Source organism: Sceloporus occidentalis, unplaced genomic scaffold (genome assembly GCF_023333645.1).
Source record: "Sceloporus occidentalis isolate IW3139 unplaced genomic scaffold, rSceOcc1.0.p SCAF_2, whole genome shotgun sequence".
Classification (NCBI taxonomy): Eukaryota; Metazoa; Chordata; class Lepidosauria; order Squamata; family Phrynosomatidae; genus Sceloporus; species Sceloporus occidentalis.
The window spans coordinates 193,430,238-193,452,141 of NW_028316982.1; the positions used below are offsets into that span (position 1 = coordinate 193,430,238).

At 41.1% G+C, this 21,904-nt stretch overlaps 1 protein-coding gene across 1 annotated transcript in view; it reads left to right on the plus strand.

The window, feature by feature from the left end:
* The window catches only part of LOC149319491 (lanC-like protein 3), a 39,046-nt gene that overhangs the window by 10,570 nt on the left and 6,572 nt on the right, over positions 1-21,904 (plus strand). Inside the window, exon 2 of the mRNA XM_089511823.1 lies at positions 18,848-18,971. Within this exon, the coding sequence (XP_089367949.1) occupies positions 18,848-18,971 (124 nt within the window). The remainder of the gene's footprint in view (positions 1-18,847; positions 18,972-21,904) is intronic.

Genomic DNA, 21,904 nt, shown 5'->3' on the forward strand with positions numbered 1-21,904 from the left:
AAGCACAAGCCCCATTCAAGTGAATGGGGCTCGAGCATACACGTTTTTGGCTTACGCGGCGGGGTCTGGAAGGGATCCCCCGCGTAAGCCAAGGGCCCACTGTATTAGGCTTTTGTAAACAGCAGAAGGATAGTTTTCACAAGCAGTGATAATGGCTTATATCACACTGAGGATGTACAGCTGAATGAACCCTTGATAGTACAGTTGATGTTATTTGGTCTAATCATAGTGTTGCCTAAACCGATAAAAGAACAGTAAAGGAGCCTTCACTTAGTGTGGATTCAGAATGTTTCTGACTCAGAAGATATCTGTATAAGAGGCCAAAATTATATTTCCTTCTTTTTAATGAATTAACATCCCTGAATCCTCAGTATGAATATATTAATATATTTTGCTGAGGCCTAATACATTGTGAATAAGATTAACTGAATGTCAGCAAGCATTTAGATGACCAACAACAATGAAAATAATTTTATCACAGCTGAATTTTAAATATACCTCCTAGCTACTGAAGACATTTGGCTGATTCTTCTTCAAAACTTTTCATATTTCACAAGGAGACTAGATTTGCATTATCACACTAAAACATTTAGCTTGTATAGTTTTTTGTGGGTTTTTCAGGCTATGTGGCCATGTTCTAGAAGAGTTTATTTCTGATGTTTTGCCAGCATCTGTGGCTGGCATCTTCAGAGAATGCTGACCTGGAAGAGGGTGGGCATATATATACTGTGTGACCCTGGCTGAGGAGGAGTGATTCCCATGTTAATCTGTGTATTGTTCTGTTGTTGATGGCAGGGCCTCAGGATGGGAGGATATGCAAAAGAGGATTAGTGCCTGTTAATTGGTGATCATTATGTGCTGGGAAAGCCGCTGACCCTGGGTAGTTTCTCATTTGCATTTGCTGAGTGCTGATTTTGCTATTTTGCAGGACTGGTAGTGAAACTTTGTTTACAACAACAACAATAATAATAATACTGTTTATTTATAGCCCACTTTTCCAAAGGAGATCAAAGGGTTTCTTCTTTCCTGTTGAAGTTGTCCAAGTGTTTGTGGATTTCAGTGGCTTCCGTATACATTCTAACCTGATAGTTGTTGGCATAGTCCAGAATTTCAGTGTTTTCAAATAGCATTTTGTGCCCAGGATGGTTTATAATGTGTTCTGCTACTACTGATTTTTCTGGCCAGTGGAAATAATGGACTACAACATCTGGAATCTCCAGACCAGGTGGCCAGCAGGATTATGGGAACTGTAGTCCAACAAAAATATATTTCTAAACTCTGGAGTACTGGCATTGTAAAACCTGTCTTCATATAGCCAGTGGCTCAAGATCTGGTACTGGTCAAAGGAATACCACTTTGGGTTGCATTGTTTTAAGGCTCATAGTAACCAGAAGAATCCTGTTCCAGTCTACAAAATTGCAACAGCAATTTCCCATGTACTCAAAAAGTAGCATTTCAGATATGCCCGCTAATCTTTCTTCCTCCCTATAACTGCCTGCAGGCTAATTTTTCATGCAGGCATGATTAGCTTGATCAAAACTGTTACTTCATGACAATGTCCATCATGCTTATTCAGTCCTGACCCTGTTTGCTTGGCATGGGTGGGACCATACATCTTTTTTGAAACACTGGTTTTGCTTTTAACATTGCTACCAGAAGCAGGTGTCAGAAATGTACCCTGGTTGCTATGCTATCAGAACTTCCACCCATTCTTAATGTTTGGAAATCTCAAATAACCTTGCAGTTTGGCAGGTCTGTCTTTTGGGAGAATACACAGCTGGTCTTTCAAGTGATTTCTGTGCTCCTACCTCCAGCAACTATATTTAGATGACAGGTGGACATTTTAAATGGAAATCTCTCTCTCTCTCTCTCTCTCTCTCTCTCTCTCTCTCTCTCTCAGCCCAACACTTCATGTACTCAGGCACACCTACAACATTTTCAAAGTTGTAATAGAACTGATTCAGGAAATTCAGCTACATTGAAACAGTTTTATAAGAGAGTAGCTAAATGAGGGTCATAAAGAGCCAGATATTTACAGATGAAAACATTACTTAGACTAAGAGCTAATAGCAGGAGTAACATGTATTTGAGAGGATAATGGCATGTCCTTGTCAGTCATGGAACTGATGTCTGGGAATTCCAGATGTCCATTTGTCTTCCTTCTATTCATTTATTTTTTACACCTTTGGCTAAGACAGTAATTTTGTAAGGAGGCTTTGGTTATTCTTTTATTATGCATTTGTTGTACTTTATTACATTTTCTAAGTGTTGCAATTTATATTTGTAAAGTTTAATTTGTAAATTGACCTGTAGAGCCATTTGGCCGTGGACAAAAAGGCACAATAAAAAGTATTTCAATAAAGACATCAGTTATTAAAAAATAAATAATCCACCTGATCCAGGCTTTTGTCCCATCAGCTAAGTAATGTGGGGAAATGTTTTTTGTTTCCTCTTGTTTTTTGCAAGAGGAAATGGAGGGAGAGGGCAGAATATAAAATGTCAGTCAGGGAAAAATACAGTCAGTAAGTTGATTGTTGCTGCTGTATGCCTTCAAGACCTTCCGACGTACGGCAACTCTAAGGTAAACCAATCGTGGAGTTTTCTTGGCCAGAGAAGGTTTGCCATTGCCTTCTCATAAGGCTGAGAGCATGTGACTTGCCAAAACTGGGTTTTGTAGCCGGATCAGTAAAAGTGTAGTCAAATAACATTTGGACTAGGAAAAAAATGATGGGAGGTGGGATACAGCTAGATTTACTTTGTGAGTGTTACTGATTCATATTCTCAACCATTAGCTCATTCTAAGTTCAACAATAACTAGTTATTTCCTCTTCAGTCAAGGAAATCAGATTATTTCATTTGCTCTTGTTTTAATGTTAAATCATCCCACATGCAATAAAATATCATTAAATGAATTCGTTTTTTTATTCTTCAGTACTCTGCATATTTCCTGGTAAGTTTACTGGTAAATGACTGGGAAAATGAGGATAAATAGGCTTTAGCAAAAGTAATAATTTGTTCTTGAGATGCGCCAGTAAAAGGGCTGAGACACAAGGCCTCTTTCGCAGAGTCTTCATTGTGATAAAAAGGTAAAGGTTTCCCCTTGACATGAATGGCTAGTCGTGACTGACTTTAGGGGATGGTGCTCATCTCTTGTTACTAAGCCAAAGAGCCAACATTGTCCAAAGATGACTCCAGTGGTCATGTGGCCCACCTATTTATTTACTTGTACTTTTACATACTTTCAAACTGCTATGTTGGCAGAAGCTGAGACTAGTGATGGGAGCTCACCCCATCACGCAGCAATCAAACTGCCAATCCCTGACCTTCCGATCATCAGAATAGGCATCTTAACCACTAAGCCACCATGTTCATCATGCTACATCCTTCAAAAGCAAATAATACTAACAACAATGAAAATCAGTTATTTGCTGATAATCCTCTGGTGAGAATGAGGTGTGTCAGAATTGTTTGAGTATATGGGATTATTTTTGTGATTTATAAACCGGCCATGATGAATAATGAAATTAAAATTAAATTAATGATTTACCAAAGATACTCGGTCGATGAGTGAATATTAGAGTATTCCATCCGTTATTGCTTGCATCATAAAAACTTAAGAATTACAGGTAAAAGTCACCCTTCACCAAACTTCTGACACCCGGTTACTTCAACATGATTACAGCAATACACAAATTTAAATTATGCACATTTATAATAGTGCACAGGTAACTGCCTCTTAAATTTTGTGCCATCTTAGCACATGATCCAACCAAGGTCAAACTCTTTTAGTTTCACTACTTGCAATGAGCATAGTTTGCTTAATTCACTATTAGAGACTGATGCTGCTGTTGTTGTTTTAAAAAACATCTTTGGGTGAATCATTCCCTTGTTTATTTGGATTAAATTAGTTCAGGCCATATGTTTGGCTTCAGTGGGCTGAGAATATTTCAGCTATATGTTAGTGAGTTTCTAAGTAAGTATGACAAAAAGGGAGAGCTGAGATACTATGACTAATTTTTGAGGAGGTAAGCCTTCTGGTGATGTGAAAAACAGTTGTTGTCAAATGAACTGGTTTCTTTTTGTTTTGCTAAAATTGCCCAAATATGTTCTGGTTCAAATTTTCTTTTATTTTGTCATTGCAACTGTTATCCTTAAACATACATGATTACATTCTTCTGCTTTTCTACAGCATTTGCTTTCCAGTTCTTTCTGGTTTTATCCTGTTGTGTCTATATTTGCTCTATATTCTCCCCCACCCCTTGCTTCATCATCTTTCCTTCTTGTTCTCTTCTAGCTTTCCTTGTCAAGTGCCCTGGGCATCACCCATCTGGTATCATCACAGTGTGCCGCCTTTCCATTTACAATCAATTTTCACATCCTGTTTTTCCATACAGCTTTAGTGTTATGCTGACAGGGCAGTAGTCCTGCACAGTGAAATTGAGCAGGCTCTTTTGTAAATGTCTCTTTGTAGATACATACAATAATATATATGCAGAAGAGGAAAAGCAGATCACTAGACAAATTATCTATGAGGTTTCCTTCTCCTCCTCCTTCCTTGATCTACTTATGAGCTACCTTTCACAAAGTGAAAGTGAATATTTCTAGAAATTGTTTATCAAAATGTGGAATTAGATTCCACTCTCATTATTGCATAAAGCACTAATAAGGTATTTTCATGGTAATTGACAGCTTACCTCTTGAAGAGCAACAGGCATGCTTACATCTAGAATCTGCCTTTTGGAATACAGTGTAACATGGTAATTGTTGAACAGGTTTCTATTATGTAACTCACTCCTTTCTTGGGAGATTGTCCCAATTCTCTATTTTTGCCAGAGCTTATAAGTCGAGATAGACCATTGATGATCCTTTAACATGAGCAGAGGGTAAACTGGAGTAATTGCTTGAGGTGTACATCCAGTTACGTATGAAATATATGGACAGCAACTAACACTGCAGGAAAAGTTACATCTCAAACTGGCAAATTAACTCTTTAATAAAAGCATAGTAATTGAAAGTAAGTACTGTCAATTTCAGTGGAACATACTTTCAAGTAACACCTTTGTAATCCGAGTGCCAGAAGTGAAATGTTGTTGAATTAATTCTCCCTCAACCATGTGGCAAACATGAAACAGATGATTTACGTGGAAGCACAATAATTTTGCTCTGTTGTTGATCTCAGTGCCTAAATCCAGTAGAAAGGAACATATTGCACTTACACTGAGAATCAAACAACTGCTTTAGATGGGAATAATCTTTGTCCTTTGATCCATGCCTTAAAATACTGCTTAGAAACTCAGGGGCTAACAAACAGTCTGACAGGAGTGGCTCTATGCCACCCCTGAAAGTGCTGGGTTGGGGATGTAGCCAGCCGCACACCATGCCCCCAACCTGGTGTAAAAAGGAACAGTGAAATGCAGCTCCTATTTGCGCTGTAGAAGGGGCTCCATAAGTGCCCCAGCATGGTGTTATGACACCCTTTGTGCACAGCGCCATTTGGGAGCTGCGCACGAGAGATGTTATGGCGCGTGCCATGATGGTGGCCAGGTGGTGATAGTAGGGCTTTGAGCGTGTAAACGCTCAGTCCTACCTGAGCCCTAGTTCGGATGCAGGCTGACATAAAGGCCAGTCTGTACACCCTCTCAGTTTTCAAAGAAGTTTGATCCTGTTGATCCTCTTCAGCCAGTGTCCTTCTAACTGCTGTATTTCCTAGATAAGTCTAGGAAATGGATGTCTGTCTTTATAACATGTAGTTCTGAACTTTGTCCCTTCTTGTTTCATTCTCTTTCTCTCTTTAGCCTTATTCCTGTCCTCTCTTTACTTTCTGTGACCTCTATCACCAGATCATTACCCTTTAATACTCCTCCAGTTCCCGAAACAGCTCCCCACAGTAAATCATATTCCATCTCCTATCAGTTTTCACTTCAGAGATCTCTTGCACAAAGATTTCATGGACCACCATTTCTGCATCTCCCTGTACTATCTTGTTTCCAGATACTTGAGGACAAACTCATGTGTTCCATAAAAGACAGATGCCTGTGTTATCAATCAGTCTTGCCCTTTCTGTAATGTTTTAAAAACACATCTTGGACAGTGTTCAGCTCACAGGTGAGGTATATACGTGCTCGCCACACGGCCCTGAATATTAGAAGTACGGACGTTTAAATGTCTGATATGGAAGAAAAGAACTCTTCTCCTGCTTTATGATATGGTGGTGGCTCTTAATTCCCGTGTGACTGGAGTGGTGAATCCACTCTAAAGTTTAGCCTGACGGAGATCTCCAATGTGCTGAAACCCATCCTCTGTTTAAAATTCAGACTGACAATCAGAGTTGATTCACTGTCCTACTGATATCATGCAATGTTTTAAAGCTGCCATTACTAGAACAATCTTAACGTTTCACACTTAGATGCAGATGGGATTAAAGCATCATGGTAATTATTAAAAATCTAAAACCAAATAGCAGTGGTTGCTTTCCTACTGAAGATTGGCTGTTTTGGCTTCTAGTAATGCTCAGGGCTCTTTTATATGGAAGAAATGTTTTCTTCTCCACTGAGATTTTTTTATATACATACATACATATATATAGTGCACTGAAGCATATTTTCTGGGAAAGTGGCATCTTTTCCCCCCAAGGAATGCTTGTTTTATATGCAGTGATGGCTGAGAAGGAGGTGCAGGAAGACAAGATTAACATAGCTTTAACCTTGTCAGTATCTAAGACTCAAATGCTAAATGTTTAATGAGGAGAATTTACCTTCCTGCTCTTTCCCAGCATTTTAAAGGAGAGGAATATGTTGCTTACTTCCACTGTTCTTCTACAGTACTTTGACTTACTATCTCTCTCCCTCTCCTGTTTGTCCTTGGGACATGGCAATATCAAGCTATATGTGACCTTGCATTCAAAATATGATTTGAGCTGTACTTAGATTTATGAGCTTAGTTCCAGGCAATGACTAGCACTATCTAGTCTCTTTATGCCTCAGGAGATTCTCTTATTTTCCTTTATGGTTGGGGAGGGTGGGAGTTGTAAGTGAAAGCATCTTATACAAGATATTATTATTATTATTATTATTATTATTATTATTATTATTATTCAGTCACAGGGGCTATTAGGGCAAAATTATTGTTGTTTTTTTAGGACTGATGACATAGAATTAAATTCAGGTGCCTTAGCAAATTTCATCACCTTCATTTGCTCTTTCTTTCACCTGTAAGCATCTTTTGTTGCCAGATCTAGTGCTTCCATTCATTGGACAGTGTACACACCACAAATTGCAAATCAGTAGGCAAAATAAAAATGGCTGTTTGCCAGGCTGGAGATCCTGCACTTGCTTGTTAGCACCCGTGGAAGTTTAAGAATGCTGACAGTATGTAGAAATAGATCAGTGTAGGGTGTTTTTTTTTAAAATAGCATTTTGTAAGTGAGACATTTATATAAGTTGCTTCATTTAATCATAGATTTTCTACCCATGTGTTTTAATGAGTAGACTTCTCCAATAGTCAGAGCTACTTTTGGATGTCACATATTCTCTGACTCTTCTGTCCTATTTTTAGATTCAAAAGAACATGCTGATTTTAAGCTCCAAAGCCCCAAATGGCTTGGGGACGCAGGGTTAACTCTTCCCACACCTCCCAGGTTTCCATCTTCAAAACTCTTGTGCACGTTCCTGAATCATTTATCACATTGTGAAGTGTGATCCAGAATAGAGCCTTTTCTGTTGTGGTGCCCTGCCTTGGTACTCAGGGTTAAGCTACATCTTACTTTAAAAACAAATAGCCATGCCTTGCTTTCCTTACAGAAAGATAAGCATGAGGTAATTAATCAGGATCAGAAATATAACATAGAGTAGGATGGGCTGAAAAATGAAATTGACTGAAAATCATGATTTCCCAATCTGGAAGTGATCAATTCAATATCTGTGTTTTGGAAGGGAGGACTGGCATTTGGTGGTTTGGTAGGTTTTTAAAAGTAATCTGCTACTCCTGAAGGCATTCAGTATCAGAAACCTATCTTTTGATTATTTTTTACTCTGATTTATTTTGCAGAAAAATGGGATTCAATGATGTTTAGAGGAGATGGGGAAAAGGGATGCTTGAGGACCACAGGCCATAGTTTCTCCAGGTTTGCCTTACATTGTAAGATTAAACAAGAAATCTGTGTTAGGAAAGTCAAGAAAATGAAGACTAAGAAGAAGGAGCTGTAACCAGAGTTAAAAACTTGGGACTGATGATTAAAACCATACACAAATCACACAGTGGATTTCTTTGGAAGATAAATGCCTTGTTGACAAAGTTGTGATACGTGTGAGATTTTAATAATCAGATTCCAGTTTCATCTTTGATTACCAGAGCTTACTTTTAGCCTCAATTTCCCCCATTTTTAAAAGTCACTGTCTTCCTTTCTCTACTTATGATTCAAGACTTGCACCAAGGAGTTCAGGCGATTATCTGGTGCTTCTTGGGAGGCAAAACCAATCATTCAAGGTAATCATCATTCAAGATTATATATCATTCAAGCTCATCTTAATTCTCTATTTCATAGCTCCATTTTGTTTTTAATTGTTCCATCTATTTTCTTCACGTTTATTGAACTAAAGGGAAGCCAAACCTCTATCCCTTCACGTCTATATCCAACCACTCCCAGAATGCATTCATTCTCATTGTGTGTGAGATTTTATTAGCATTTTAAAATATATAGCAAGTTTCTAATGATCTGTGAAGTCGAAGGCTTTCATGGCCAGCATCCATAGTTCTTTGTGGATTTTTCAGGCTATGTGGCCATATTCTATAAGAGTTTTTTCCTGACGTTTCGCCAGCATCTGTGGCTGGCATCTTCAGAGAATGCTTGCCTGGAAATGAGTTGGGTATATATATTGTGTGACCTGGGAAGGCAGAAGTGATTTGCATGTGTATTGTTCTGTTGCTAATGGCAGGCATCAGGGTGGGAGGGTCTGCATAAGAGAATTAGTGTCTGCTTGATTAGTGTTCATTGTCTGCTGGGAAACCCCAGACTCTGGGAGATTTCTCACTTGAATTTGTTGAGTCATCTTGCTATTTTTCAGGACTGGTAGCTAATGAGCTGGATCTACATTCAGTTGGTTGGAACCTGGATCCCACTTAAATCAGTGGATACAGTGGCTGTGGTCCTGCATCATGGAGATCTAGCAAGATAGTTCCATTTGCAGAACTACACTGCCTCTCCCCTTCCACCCACCCTCCTCAATGTACATTTAGCTGCAGGACACCCATCTCATTAGCCGGACACAAAACAATAACATCATTTGCTGAGACTTCCAGCGATTCTTTAACTTCTGCAGGTAAAAGGTGTATGTAGGAGTATTTGGTCCTTTATGCTTTTACAATCAGCACAATGTCAGTAGAGAAGTCATCCCAGAACCTATATTTGGGCACTTCTTGATAAATTGACTCAACTGATTTTTTTAAATTATTTTTTTTATTCAATTTTTGTTATGAGGGGAAAAATAGACAATGTAGTAGATTAACATGGCATCAACTATACACAGAAGAAACTTCAACAAAGAACAATTAATAATGGTACAAGACATAGGCGCAATACAGATGGCCAAAAACACCGTCCTGGGGCTGATTTTAGGGCCCCGGGGCCCCAGCCCTTTTAGCAGAGCCCATGTGCCATCTTTCTGGTGCCCCGCCCACACAGGGGCGCACGCAATGATGACATGCAAGCGTCGATGCACCCAGACGGCATGCATCAGAAGTGTTGGTGTCAGCACACGTGAACGCCATTATGGCACTCCTAAAAAGAAGCCACTCTAGGCGGCTTCTTTTTAAGGCGTGCACCGGTGCAGCACTGGGATTGGCATGGCACCAACAAAGGACAAAAAAAGCGCCATGGAGCCACCCATCTGTATACTTCCATAGTTTTGCCAACTGACTACTAGAGAATATTCTAAATAAATGCTGAAGCATCATCATTGTAAGGGGAATGTATCTTTCCATAGGTCCACTTAAGCAGCTGGAGGTTGCAGTTGCAGCAAATGATTGTTAATACATTTAATAAATTTTGACCAGTCATCATAGAATGTGTCTTTTCACTTGTGTCTATCACAGTTTCTTATTGTACAGGAGAGTTTCTCCATTAGCCAAGAGTCCCACACTCTTTTCCACAAATTGTCTATTGTTAGATTCAACTGAATTTCCTATTTTGTATCTGAAATTTGATGCCTTTTGCTTTTCATGTCTAATGTATGTAAAGGTCAGAGGTACATTTAATGTTTCATGTAAAAGTGCTCCAGGGTGAATGACTTTTGGGTTAGTTCTGTTTGTTTGTGAAAGCACCAGATCCCATCTGATCTTAGAAGCTAAGCAGGATCAGCCCTGATTAGTACTTGGATGGGAGAAAGCCAATGAATATATTTCAGATGAAGGAACTGGCAAAACCACCTATGAGTATTCCTTGCCTAGGAGAACCCTATGAAATTCATAAGTATGTGGTCAACTTCAGGGTACATATTTTACTTTTACATTTCTGTTTGTTCCACTTTAGCAGGATAGCACTTTCCTTGGACCACTCATTCTAACAGTTATTTACTAATTCAAATGTATGCTTTGGTAATATTTTCTCAGAACTTGTTTTTTTTTTTTTCAAAGACGGGACACCTTGGCTAGCCAAATAAAAGTTGCTTATTTAACTGGGATCGGACCACACTGTTAAAATAAAAAAGGCCAGTGAAGCAAGGGTTGGGGGAGGGGGGTTTCAGAGATGTATATTTCTATAAATATTTAACATTTAAAACTGATAAATGTAGACTATTTGCATGGTCTATTCAAATGTAATACGTAGGACTGGTTAGTGGACAGTGACCAATTTGTGGAAAATAACAATCATCCCAGAAATGCTCTAGAGCTTCTCCCTCATGCTGTAGGGAGGTTAGACCTTTCACAGGGATGGGGACTGCTTAACAGGCTGTTTTGTGATTCTAAGAGGACCTATTCCAGTCCAAATCTCACAACTGTGAGATAACAGCCCTACATTTAATTTCTGCTTTCTTTTCATTCTAAGTGAAGTGGAATTTACAGGGCTTTTGTAGCACATTAACAGCTAAACAAGTCCAGCTGCAATCTGACTATCAGAGGAGTTTATCACATGGGAGGTAAAGTGCCCAAATCCCATGGATAAACAGGGTTTAAATCCTGGGAATATCCCACAATAGCTGGATTTTTTTCAGACATGTTGGGCGATTTTGACATTAACACAATATTAACCAATGCAGAAAACCACAAAATCGCACTGCTTTTTAACTTTGGGCTTTTCACGAAGTTAAAGATGGCACCATTTTGCGGCTTTTGCATGGGTTAATGTCGCATTGATGCCCAAAAATTATGCAATGTCATCTGAAAACAATTTTCATCTATTTATCCTTGGGACTTGGGCGCATTGCTCCAAGATTCACATTTGACCTTGTATTGTTTGCATGAGAGCCACTGTGGTGTAATGTTTTGGACATTGAGCTATAACACTGGAATACTAGGGTTTGAACCCCACTCAGCCATGGAAACCTACTGGGTGACCTTGGGCAAGTCACACTCTCTCAGCCTCAGAAAACAAGGGCAACTCTCCCTTGAATAAATTCTGCAAAGAAAGCCCCATGATAGGGTTGTTTTGTTGTTGTTGTTGTGTGCCTTCAATCGTTTCTGACTTACGGCACCTCTGATATGAACCTATTACGGCAGGGGTAGGCAACCTTTTTGAGCCGGGGGCCGGGCTGCTGTCCCTCAGACAACTGGGGGGCCGAAGCCAAAAAATAAATAGTTAAATAATTTTTTAAATGTTTAAATAAATAAATAAACCGGGACAAATGTAGGACAAAATTTTCAAATGGTGGTCACTTTTTTTAAAAAAGGGGAAGACACACGAAGAAATTTGCTGATTTTTTAAAAAATGTTAATATAAATGCATGTTTCTGAGGCTTCTATAGACAATTGCCCCTGCGTGCGAGAGGTCAAAGGCCCCGGCGGCAATCGGCGGCAGGACCGGGCTGGGGCCGGTCCCAAGGCCTCGCCGGGCCGCATCCGGCCCGCGGGCCGCAGGTTGCCTACCCCTGTATTACGGGGTTTGGGTAAATTTCTTCAGAGGGCATTTGCCACTGCTTTAGGGTCACCATAATTCAGGAATGACTTGAATGCACACAGCAACAACAACTTGTTTACATAATGCCACATAGCATGCCCCGAAAAAAGGCAGCAGGCAGGCTTCTCAGTACTTTAAAGTGGTGTTTTAAAAGGCTGTAGTAGTGAGTCCTGATCTTTAGTTATCTGCATTGGTTTAACTGTCATTAGTACCAACAGAGTCTCTACCATTCTTGTTCAGTACATCTTTGTTGTAACAGATCCTCTGGCTAAAATCACAGCAAAGAAACCACTGTTGAAAGGATGTGTGTGCTTTAAATCACTACATACTGGCAAAATAATCATTATTCTCCCTTGGTGTGGCTCTTTTGATATGTGCCGTACACCTTATAAAACAAATAGAATGAATATTGGTTGGTGCTTCCCATACTAACCATTTAGAATTATTGAATTCATAGAATCATGGGCGGGTTACAAACCACCATATAGTATGCAACGAGCGCGTACTAGGGTTAGGAAGGGGTGGTGCTTCCGCACCCCCCTAACCCTAGTACACGCTCCACATGCACAAAATGGTGGTGGCCGTTCCACACGGCCGCCGCCATTTTGATGTAGCGGACGTGCTGCGTCCACATGTTGCACCCCGGAAATGACGCCGCGAGCGCGCGACTAGCGCCTTGCGGAGTCTCTTCCAGGGCCTGAGAAGGAGTGCGATTTCCATGCTCCTTCTCTGCAGCGTCCGGGAGCTGCGCGGTTTAAAAGCTGCGGCTCCCGGATGCTGCAAGCGGAGGTGGAGCCAGACCGCCGCTTTTCGGCGGTCTGTAACCCGCCATAGAGTTGGAAGAGACCACAAAGGCCATCCAGTCCAAACCTGTGCCATGTAGGAACTCACAATCAAAGTACTCCCAACAGATGGCCATCCAGCCTCTGTTTTAAAAATTCCAAAAAGGGATTCCACCATTCTACAGGGGAACGTGTTCCACTGTCGAACAGCTCTTACTATCAGGAAGTTCTTCCTACTGTTCAGGTGGAATCTCTTTTCCTGTAGTTTGCATCCATTGCTCTATGTCCTAGTTTCCAGAGCAGCAGAAAACAAGCCGGCTCCATCCTCAATGAGACAATCCTACAAATATTTAAATAGGGCTATCATATCACCTGCTAACCATCTCCTCTCCAGGAGAAACATACCGAGCTCCTTAAGTCACTCCTCATAGAGCACTGGTGCTGAAACAGGTCAGTATAAGATTGAACCCATCTATTGTGTTAATTATATCAACTACAGCTGCATCCACACTGCAGAAACAATCCAGTTTGACACCAGTTTAACTGTCATAGCTCAATGCTATGGAATTCTGGGAATTGTAATTTTGTGAGTCAATTAGCCTTCTCTGTCAGAGAGTTCTAGTGCCAAAACAAACAATAAACTCCAGAATTCCATAGCACTGAGGTATGGCAGTTAAAGTGGTTTCAAACTAGATTATTTCTGCAATGTGGGTGCAGTTTACTTAAATTAAAAATGGGTCAGACATATTCAGAAGAAACACTAGCATCGAAATTAAATAATGTCCAGTTCTGTGGTAAAGGAACTGAGTGCCCCAGTATTTGTGATATTTCTATAACATGACAGTTATACTGCATGTGAAGTGAAAATAGTCATCAGGCTAGTTTTCAGACTTGAGAGATGGGATACTTGTCAGTCATATAGATAACATTTCTTTTTTTCTCAGCCTCACCTGTTTAGCATCTCCTTGCCAAACTATCAAATAGATTTTTTTTTAATGGAAGGGAAGAAAATGTAGTTGAGGAATAATGATGGTTGTGATGCAGTGCATTTGTTTAAAGATTAATCCAGAATCAAGTAGCTAACATACTAGTTGCAATTCCTGTTTTCCCTTCAGAAACAGAAAACATCATGTTCAATAATAAATAATCAACAAATCACAACCAGTCAGCTCCATTGAGGAAAAAAAGGTGGTATTTGAAACTCATTCTGTGGTGTGCTGCAGTGCAGCAGACTGATAGACCTCCAAGCCCCTTTGTATGCTGGTGGAAGTTAGCCTGTTGAATACAAACTACTGTATGTTATTCTCTTTATATACACACTGCAGTTGCTGCTAAAGCTCCCTCTGCTGTTCTTTCGTAGAAGCTACAGTATGCAACATAAATGTTTTTTGTCATTGTTAAAAAGCATCCTTCCTGAATTTCCAGACGCGTTGGACTCCAGTTCATATGCTGGCTGGTGGTAATGGAAGCTGCAGACCAGCATATCTGGAGGGCATCGGGCTTAGGAAAGCAGATTGTGTCATTCTTCCAGCACACACATGGTTGATGATTGTAACCGTAAGAAATATATTTTGTGTATTACTTAAATATGATTGTGAAAAAATATAAATATAAAATTCAAAATATTTCATTGGAATACAGTGAAACTAGTTTGACAGTAGGCAAGACTGGCTGGATAACATAAGTGCTACCTTTTTCCTAGAAATTTCTATATATTTTTAAAAAAATTACTGGAAGTTAATATTTCAGAATTTCATTCTGTCAATCAGTTTCTTATTGGCTATAAGCTATAAACCCAGAGGACACAGAGCAATGGATGCACACTACAGGAAAAGAGATTCGACCTCAGCACTAGGAATAGCGTCCTGACAGTAAGAGCTGTTCGACAGTGGAACACACTCCCTTGGAGTGTGGTGGAGCAGGGACGTAGCCAGGATTTTGGACTAAGTGCCACCATTATAATGGGGCTTGGGTGCGATGGTGCGGCAGCACACATCATTCATTTTATCTAACAGAAGGGGTGGGGTCCGGACCCCAAGAACCCCCTCCCCCTTGGCTACGTCCCTGGGTGGAGTTTCCTTCCTTGTCTTTAAACAGAGGCTGGGTGTTGGGGGTGCTTTGATTGTAAGTTCCTGCATGGTAGTGGGTTGGACTATTTGGCCCTTGTGATTTTTTCCAACTCTATGATTCTGTGACAGCCTACAGTTGCAGAAGCATCACTAGGGGGAGCAGATGGTACCAGGTGGACACCCGAGAGGGGGTGTCACTCAGTGGGGTGATATCCCAGAGCAACTGACATGGCTACTGGGCAAGTGAGAAGGTTGCTTTCCTGCTCGCTCAGCAGCCACACTGGACCCTAAACTGGCCTTCAGGAGGTCACAGTGCAGCCTCCCTCAGTAGAAACAACTGCTGGGAAGAGTCATGCCTTCAGGGATCAGCTGCTCGGCTGGAGGCTGTTTTGACCCTAAAGCAGACCTGCAGAATTTGGCAGTAGGAAGGGGCCAAAATTAAAATAGGTCAAACTTATCTGGGCCGCAGATAGGTTGTTGTTATTATTATTATTATTATCATCTATTAGTAATTAATAATAATGCATACTATTAATATAATTCCATCCTCATCCTCCTCTGCCTGGCCCTCTCAGGAGAAAGCCAAGCAGTGGAGGAACCTTGCAGGGCCAGTGTTTGCCCTTCCTTCTCCTCTACATGTCCCTCAAGAGAATCTGAGCAGCAGAGGAGCCTTGAAATCTTCACGGGCTGCCCAAAATTCTTTGGCAGGCCGTATGTGGCTCCTGGGCCATATGTTGTGCAGGCCTGCCCTAAAAGCTTTTCAGGGGGCTGTATTGGTCCGGGTGGGTGGGGGGAAGGGCAAGGCAGTTTGTCCCCTCCCCCTGCAAAGGGTGACACCAACCCCAGGGATGCCACTGTACATTTGTATCTGTTTAACATATACCTTGGTGTTTGAGGCCATTATATGTATTCAATTATTGTAAATATTGGCCTAAATCTAGTTAGTCCTGACTAGATTAGACCTACTGAATCCTTGGGATTTATATATTTGTCTACTCAACATTCAAGAATTTATTAAATGGGTCTAGTCTTGTTGTGACTGACCAACAGAATTATCATTTTTTAACAATAATATTACCCACTTTATTTCTTTCACACATTTCACTAATATCGTGTGTAAGTAGTTGTTTTCTCACTCTTGTAGTGGGTCAAGTCACAGGTGATGACCGAAAGTTCCAAAAGTAAAAAGGTGTCGTTTTTCTCCCCTTTATGTTCACTTTATTTTTGTGTTATATCAGGTTTGCAGAAACATTGTGTGTTATAACAGGTTTGCCGAAACATCGCATTTGCAGGTTTTTTCTACTTTAAATCCCATTTCTGAGCTAGTGTAATAAGGTCGCAAGTGATGTACTGCTTTGTTCCTGATGGATACATTCCATCAACAAACTAGAATGCTAGTTCATGTACTTTTCCTTCTCTGCTCCTATCTTAGTCAAGAGGGTGAATTTGTCTTACTAGAATTAACACTTCTTCACATACATCTATTTGGGACCTTGAAAAAAAAAACGGGAATTGTAATTTTCTAGGGCACTGGGTTTACTTCTGTAAAGGAGAAAATGAAGTTATGAGTCAAATGCTAGATTTAATTCCATTTCTGTCTTGTCTTTTCTTTTTGTCTGCCTCCAAGTGGAAAAAAATAACCTAATTCTGTCACTTTTTTAAAAAAATCTTAGAATATATAAGTTCAGCCCAGGGCATTACAGATGTAAAAGGAAAGGATTTCATTCTGTTCAAAAAAAATTATTATTCATAAATCAATTCCTTATCTAATCCCTTGGATTTTGTCTGGATTCAGAAATGCTCCAAACATGCATTATTTTTCTGAAGACTTATTCCATACCATGAGACACATGTCCTTAAGCATTAACTCATGGTGTCAAAAAGCAGTCTCATCCGCGGTTCTGAGTGGCATATGTTTGCACGATACCAAATGTTTAAATAGACATAATAGACACATTTTAAAAAATGTAGACTGAGCGTAATAAATCACTGTTTCTCCTGATATAAGACTGCCTGAGTTTTAAGATCCTCGGGGAAAGCTTTCTTTCAATCCCACCACTATCACAGGTCCAGTTGAGAAAGCTTTTTCAGTGGCTGCCCTCAGTCTATGGAATTCCCTCCCATAGGAAACCTGGGTCACTAGGCAGCATGCAGGGTGAGGACCACACTGAGTAACTTCATAAGTGCGGTGACACCAGGACCACCACCTTAGCAATGCCACTGTTGCTTCCTAAATGTCTGCCTTTTGGAAGAAATGGGGTGTAGCATTAGCATACCTTGTAAGACACAAGGAGCTCAGTGGAAGTAAAGGTGTGCCCAGAAAGTGCAACAAACAAAGCCTCTCCTTTCTCCAACCATGGAGCTTCAAACACCATCTGGGACAGGGCAGGACTTTCTGGGTTCCTCCCTCCTCCTGGTATGGCCCCATCTGTGAGACAGGGAGAAGCAGGCAGAAGCAGGGAGCCAGTCAGTGTGAGGAAGGCTGCTGTCTGCCATTGATATAAGAGCCTCAAGATTCGGGAGTGAGATGCAGAAGGAATCCAGGGATTTTTACTCCTCTTAACCCCCCAAAGAGAAGGCTGTTGTTAGAATGGGAGACAGCAGCCTCCAACTCCAGGAATGGGGTGCAAGAGGAATCCAGGGATTCTGCTTCAAGAGTCAGTCTGTATCAAAATGGCATTACCCCAAGCCACAGAAGTGATGTTCTGCATCCAAACCACATGAGACTTTCCCAACCACCACTACTAGTGAAAGACACGGCTAAGGGAGTGAGTTCATGTGGGGAGGTGAAGAGCAGGAGACACCGCCACATGAAGCAAAAATCACAGCTGTGTGGTGATTAAAAGACCCCCCCCTTTGCCCTCACTGGCCCCTTTTTCCCTCACAACTCCCTGGATCTTTCCACCACCCCCAGGGGGGCATACCACCCACTTTGGGAACCACTGGTTTAAACAGTTGAGATGTAAGTGTTTAAATTCAGGTGCTCTAAAGTGCAGCCAGTTATGGTGATCTATATTTTTCTCTTTGTATAGAAAAATATAGGTCACAGTACACTCAGCTCTCCACATTCACAGGGGTTAGGGGCACAAGACCCCCATGAATGTGGAAAAACTGAATAACTCCCCCCATAGAAGCCAGTTAAAGGGAGAGGTGGGTGGGAGAAGAGGAGCAGACGCAGGCACTCCTCTTCCCCCCCCCCCCCATCCCTTTAACTGGCTTTCCTGGGTGGATGGGTGCCTGCCTTCCCCAGGCACTGATTTGCCTGCAAAGGGGGAGGGGAGGGGATGGATTCATCCCTCCAATCCTATTTCCTGGGCAGATGGGTGCCTGGAGAAGGCAGCAATCCACCCAGGAAAGGATCAGGGTTGGCACATGCACCCTTCCCAGCTTCTCCCTCTTGGCCTCCCCCCCCCAGTGGAAAATCCCAGGAGGGAGGAGGAGGAGGAGTGTGCACGCACTCAGCCTTGACCTTGCAAATAATCAAAACCACGAGTGTCAAAGCCGCAAATGTGGCAGGCCAAGTGTATGGTTGTTGTTGTTGTTTTGTCATAGTGTAGTCCACAGTAGATTGTTGCTAGGAAGATTAACCTAACCTAACAGAACTAACTCAAAAACTGGTGGTAGTGGCATGTAGCATCAATCTTCTTGCTAATTAAAAAGTCATAGCACTTTGATCTTGTGAGCCTTGGCTTCACCACAACAACTTGCCAAATGTTAAATGTGTAATAGTTTCCATGGAAAAGTCCACATCACACACATCTATAGTAAGCAGGTCTGCCTATATGGATTTGAAGAATCATTTATGTTACAAAGGGTAACTCAGGAGGAAAGATAAGACGTTAAAATAAATGCTTATCAGCTTTGATGTCTTTTCACCCCCACATTAGGTACTGACTGCAACACAAATCAAGTCAATTTGTCATGCAATGTTAGAATCCGGGAAACAGTATGCATTGAGGAAGAGGAAGCCAGTTCCCCTCATGTACTCTTACTATGGAACAGAATATCTTGGTGAGTACGATTTAAAGTCTAAGCACTTCCATCTGATTTACTCTCATATTTTTGTTATCATAAAATGGTTCAGGATCAAGGAGTAGCTATAACCCCTTATCATGAAACAACATGACTCATCACAAAAGACCATGGTACTTCAGAAAGTTGAAAGTAATAGGAACAAATGAAGACCACATTACAGGTGGATTGACTCAGTCGAGGAAGTCCTAGTCCTATGTTTGCAAGAACACGGCCATTAATAATAGGGTCTCTTAGAGGTATTTCCTTGATATGGTCACCATAAGTCAAAACTTACTTAATAAACATAACAATGGCAAAGACTTGCATTTGATTCCATAATTGGACCATCCCAGATCCTGATTGGACAGTTAGAATGTCTGTCCTTTGGGTTGTCTACACTGTTTAAATACTCCTCATTCTATATGAATAGAATGTGATCCCTCTACAAAGAATTTGGAGGAATTTAGAGGTTTTGTGCTCTCCTTGAAAAACTCCTCAAACTCCACAGAAAAGGGAATCTCTGGGGCCTACAGACTAGCACTTTGTGCTGGCCTGTAGGCAGAGCCACAGTGCTTTCTCCACCCTCTGGATGCTATGATTCCGCCCCATCATGTCATGATGCCACACGCCCTTCTAGACAGCATGCGGCATCATGGTGCGGACCTGACACAGCATCTAGGTGATGCAGCACCAAAAGGACATCAAAAAGCCATGCTGCTGTGGCTATGACGCCCTTTAGGGGGTACAAAAAGGAGCCTTTTTTCAGGCTCCTTTTTTGTGCTCTCTAGAGGCAGGATCTGTGCCGCAGCATGCGGTTGTTGCAGCACCAATCTGGCCATTAAAGGGGCGGGTGGATGCCACCCATCTGTCCAGCCTCTCTGTTGTTACTGGAGTATCCGTTAGTAACTGCATGGGCGTGCATTATTGAGCAAGTAGCCATCTGTTCACTCACATTTATTTGCATGACTGTGCATTTTAATTAAAGATGGCTGATGAACAAAGAGCTCTCTCTTTTTCCCCTTCCCCTTCCTTCCTCCTTTTTTAGGCTAAACAAAGAATCACTCTTAAATTTTGGTACTGTTTATTTTGCAAGCTGATTAACACTGCTCCTGCCTTCCCATACCCCCTCCTCTACCAAACTAACAAAACAAACCCCATCTTGAAGACTCTGGATGTTCTTTTCAGTTGGTTACATATCTTTAAGGGAGAGAAAACCATTTAAAACTTTCCAGTGATAGTACTGCATTTCAAGGGTAATTGTTTTTATTTGGTCAAGTCTAAAATGCACAGTTTCTTAACAACTATGTTGGACAATATATCACCCATTTTTGGATTCTCTCACTGCTTTTCTCCTTCCTGCTGTGACAGATTAGAGATCATCTTAAAGCAGTTTTAAGGGGTGCTATTCCATGTATCAACCATAATGTTTGTAATGTGCTTAACATGTAGATCTATCTGAGCATGTGAAAAGTCTCTACAAATGTATTCAGGTTCACATTTAAATGCAATAGTTTTGAGCCAGTGTGGCATAGTGGTTTGAGTGTTGGACTAGGACTACGGAGACCACAGTTCAGTTCCCAGCTCAGCCATGAAACCCACTGATTGACCTTGGGCTAATCACACTGTCTTGGCCTCAGGAGATGGCAAGGTCAAACAGATGAGGAAATATTTGTGCCATTTGAGAGAGAGGTTGTTTTCAGCATAATCCATATCCTTTGGTCTTCTGATTTCCCAAATGAAAGGGGCAGAGAAATATGTGCATTGACTGTCACAAGAAGATGTTGTTGGACTGCAATTCCCAGAAGCTCTATTCAATGAAGACAGTGGTGAGTAATAGTTTTTTGTGGGTTTTTTGGGCTATCTGGCCCTGTTCTAAAAGAGTTTATTCCTGATGTTTTGCCAGCATCTGTAGCTGGCATCTTCAGAGAATGCTGAATTCAGATGCTGGCGAAACATCAGGAATAAACTCTTCTAGAACATGGCCACATATCCTGAAAACCCTACCCAAAACAAAAAACAAAAAACCCAACAACCTATGGATGCTGGTCATGAAAGCCCTCAACTTCACATGGTGAAGAATACTGGAGATTGGAGTCCAACAGCTTGTGGAGGACTTATTCCCTCTTAGAACATAACAAGAATGAGCCTGAGCCTGCCTGAACTCTTAATATCTTCAGAGAAAGCCCACTCTCTCAATCCCACCACCTTCACAGGCATGTTTGGTGGGAACACAGAAGAGGGCATTCTCCATGGCTGCTTCCACATTCTGAAACTCCTTTAGGGAAGTTAGCCTGGCTTCCTTCTTGCTGTCTTTTCACCATCAAGTAAAGACATTTCTATTCCAGCTGGTGTTTGGGTACTAACTTGTTTTATATAATGGATTTTCTGCATTCATTAAATCCTGTTTTCTTCTATGACTTTCAGGTATTATTTGATATGGTTTTACTATTATAGACATCTTAATATTATTTTAATCTTAATTTTTATATTTTTTCAGTAATATGTTGTTTTACTTGTACAGTGAACCCTCACTATACACAGGTGCACTATATGAGGTGTCAGGTTTATGCTGGAACCATGCGACAATTAAAGAAATGGTGTGCATACCTATGGCGAGCATGCTGCCCCATGCCACAAGCACCTATCCCATTGTTTGCAATGAGGAGTGAGCATACACAGATTTCCCCTTATGTGGGGGGATCCAGAATGAATTTGCCATGTAAGGGAAGGGCCCACTGTATCTGTTTTTACTCTGTAAGCCACCTTGGTTCTCACTCTTGGGATATAAATAAGTGACTGATTGGTTGGTTAGTTCAGCCCACCATCTTCTTTTCCACTATAGCCACCTAAATGCCCGGGAGGATGGGGGTCCACTAGTACATGGCTCATGAGTAGAGTAATATCCTCCCCTTGTTGTTTTCAAGAAATTG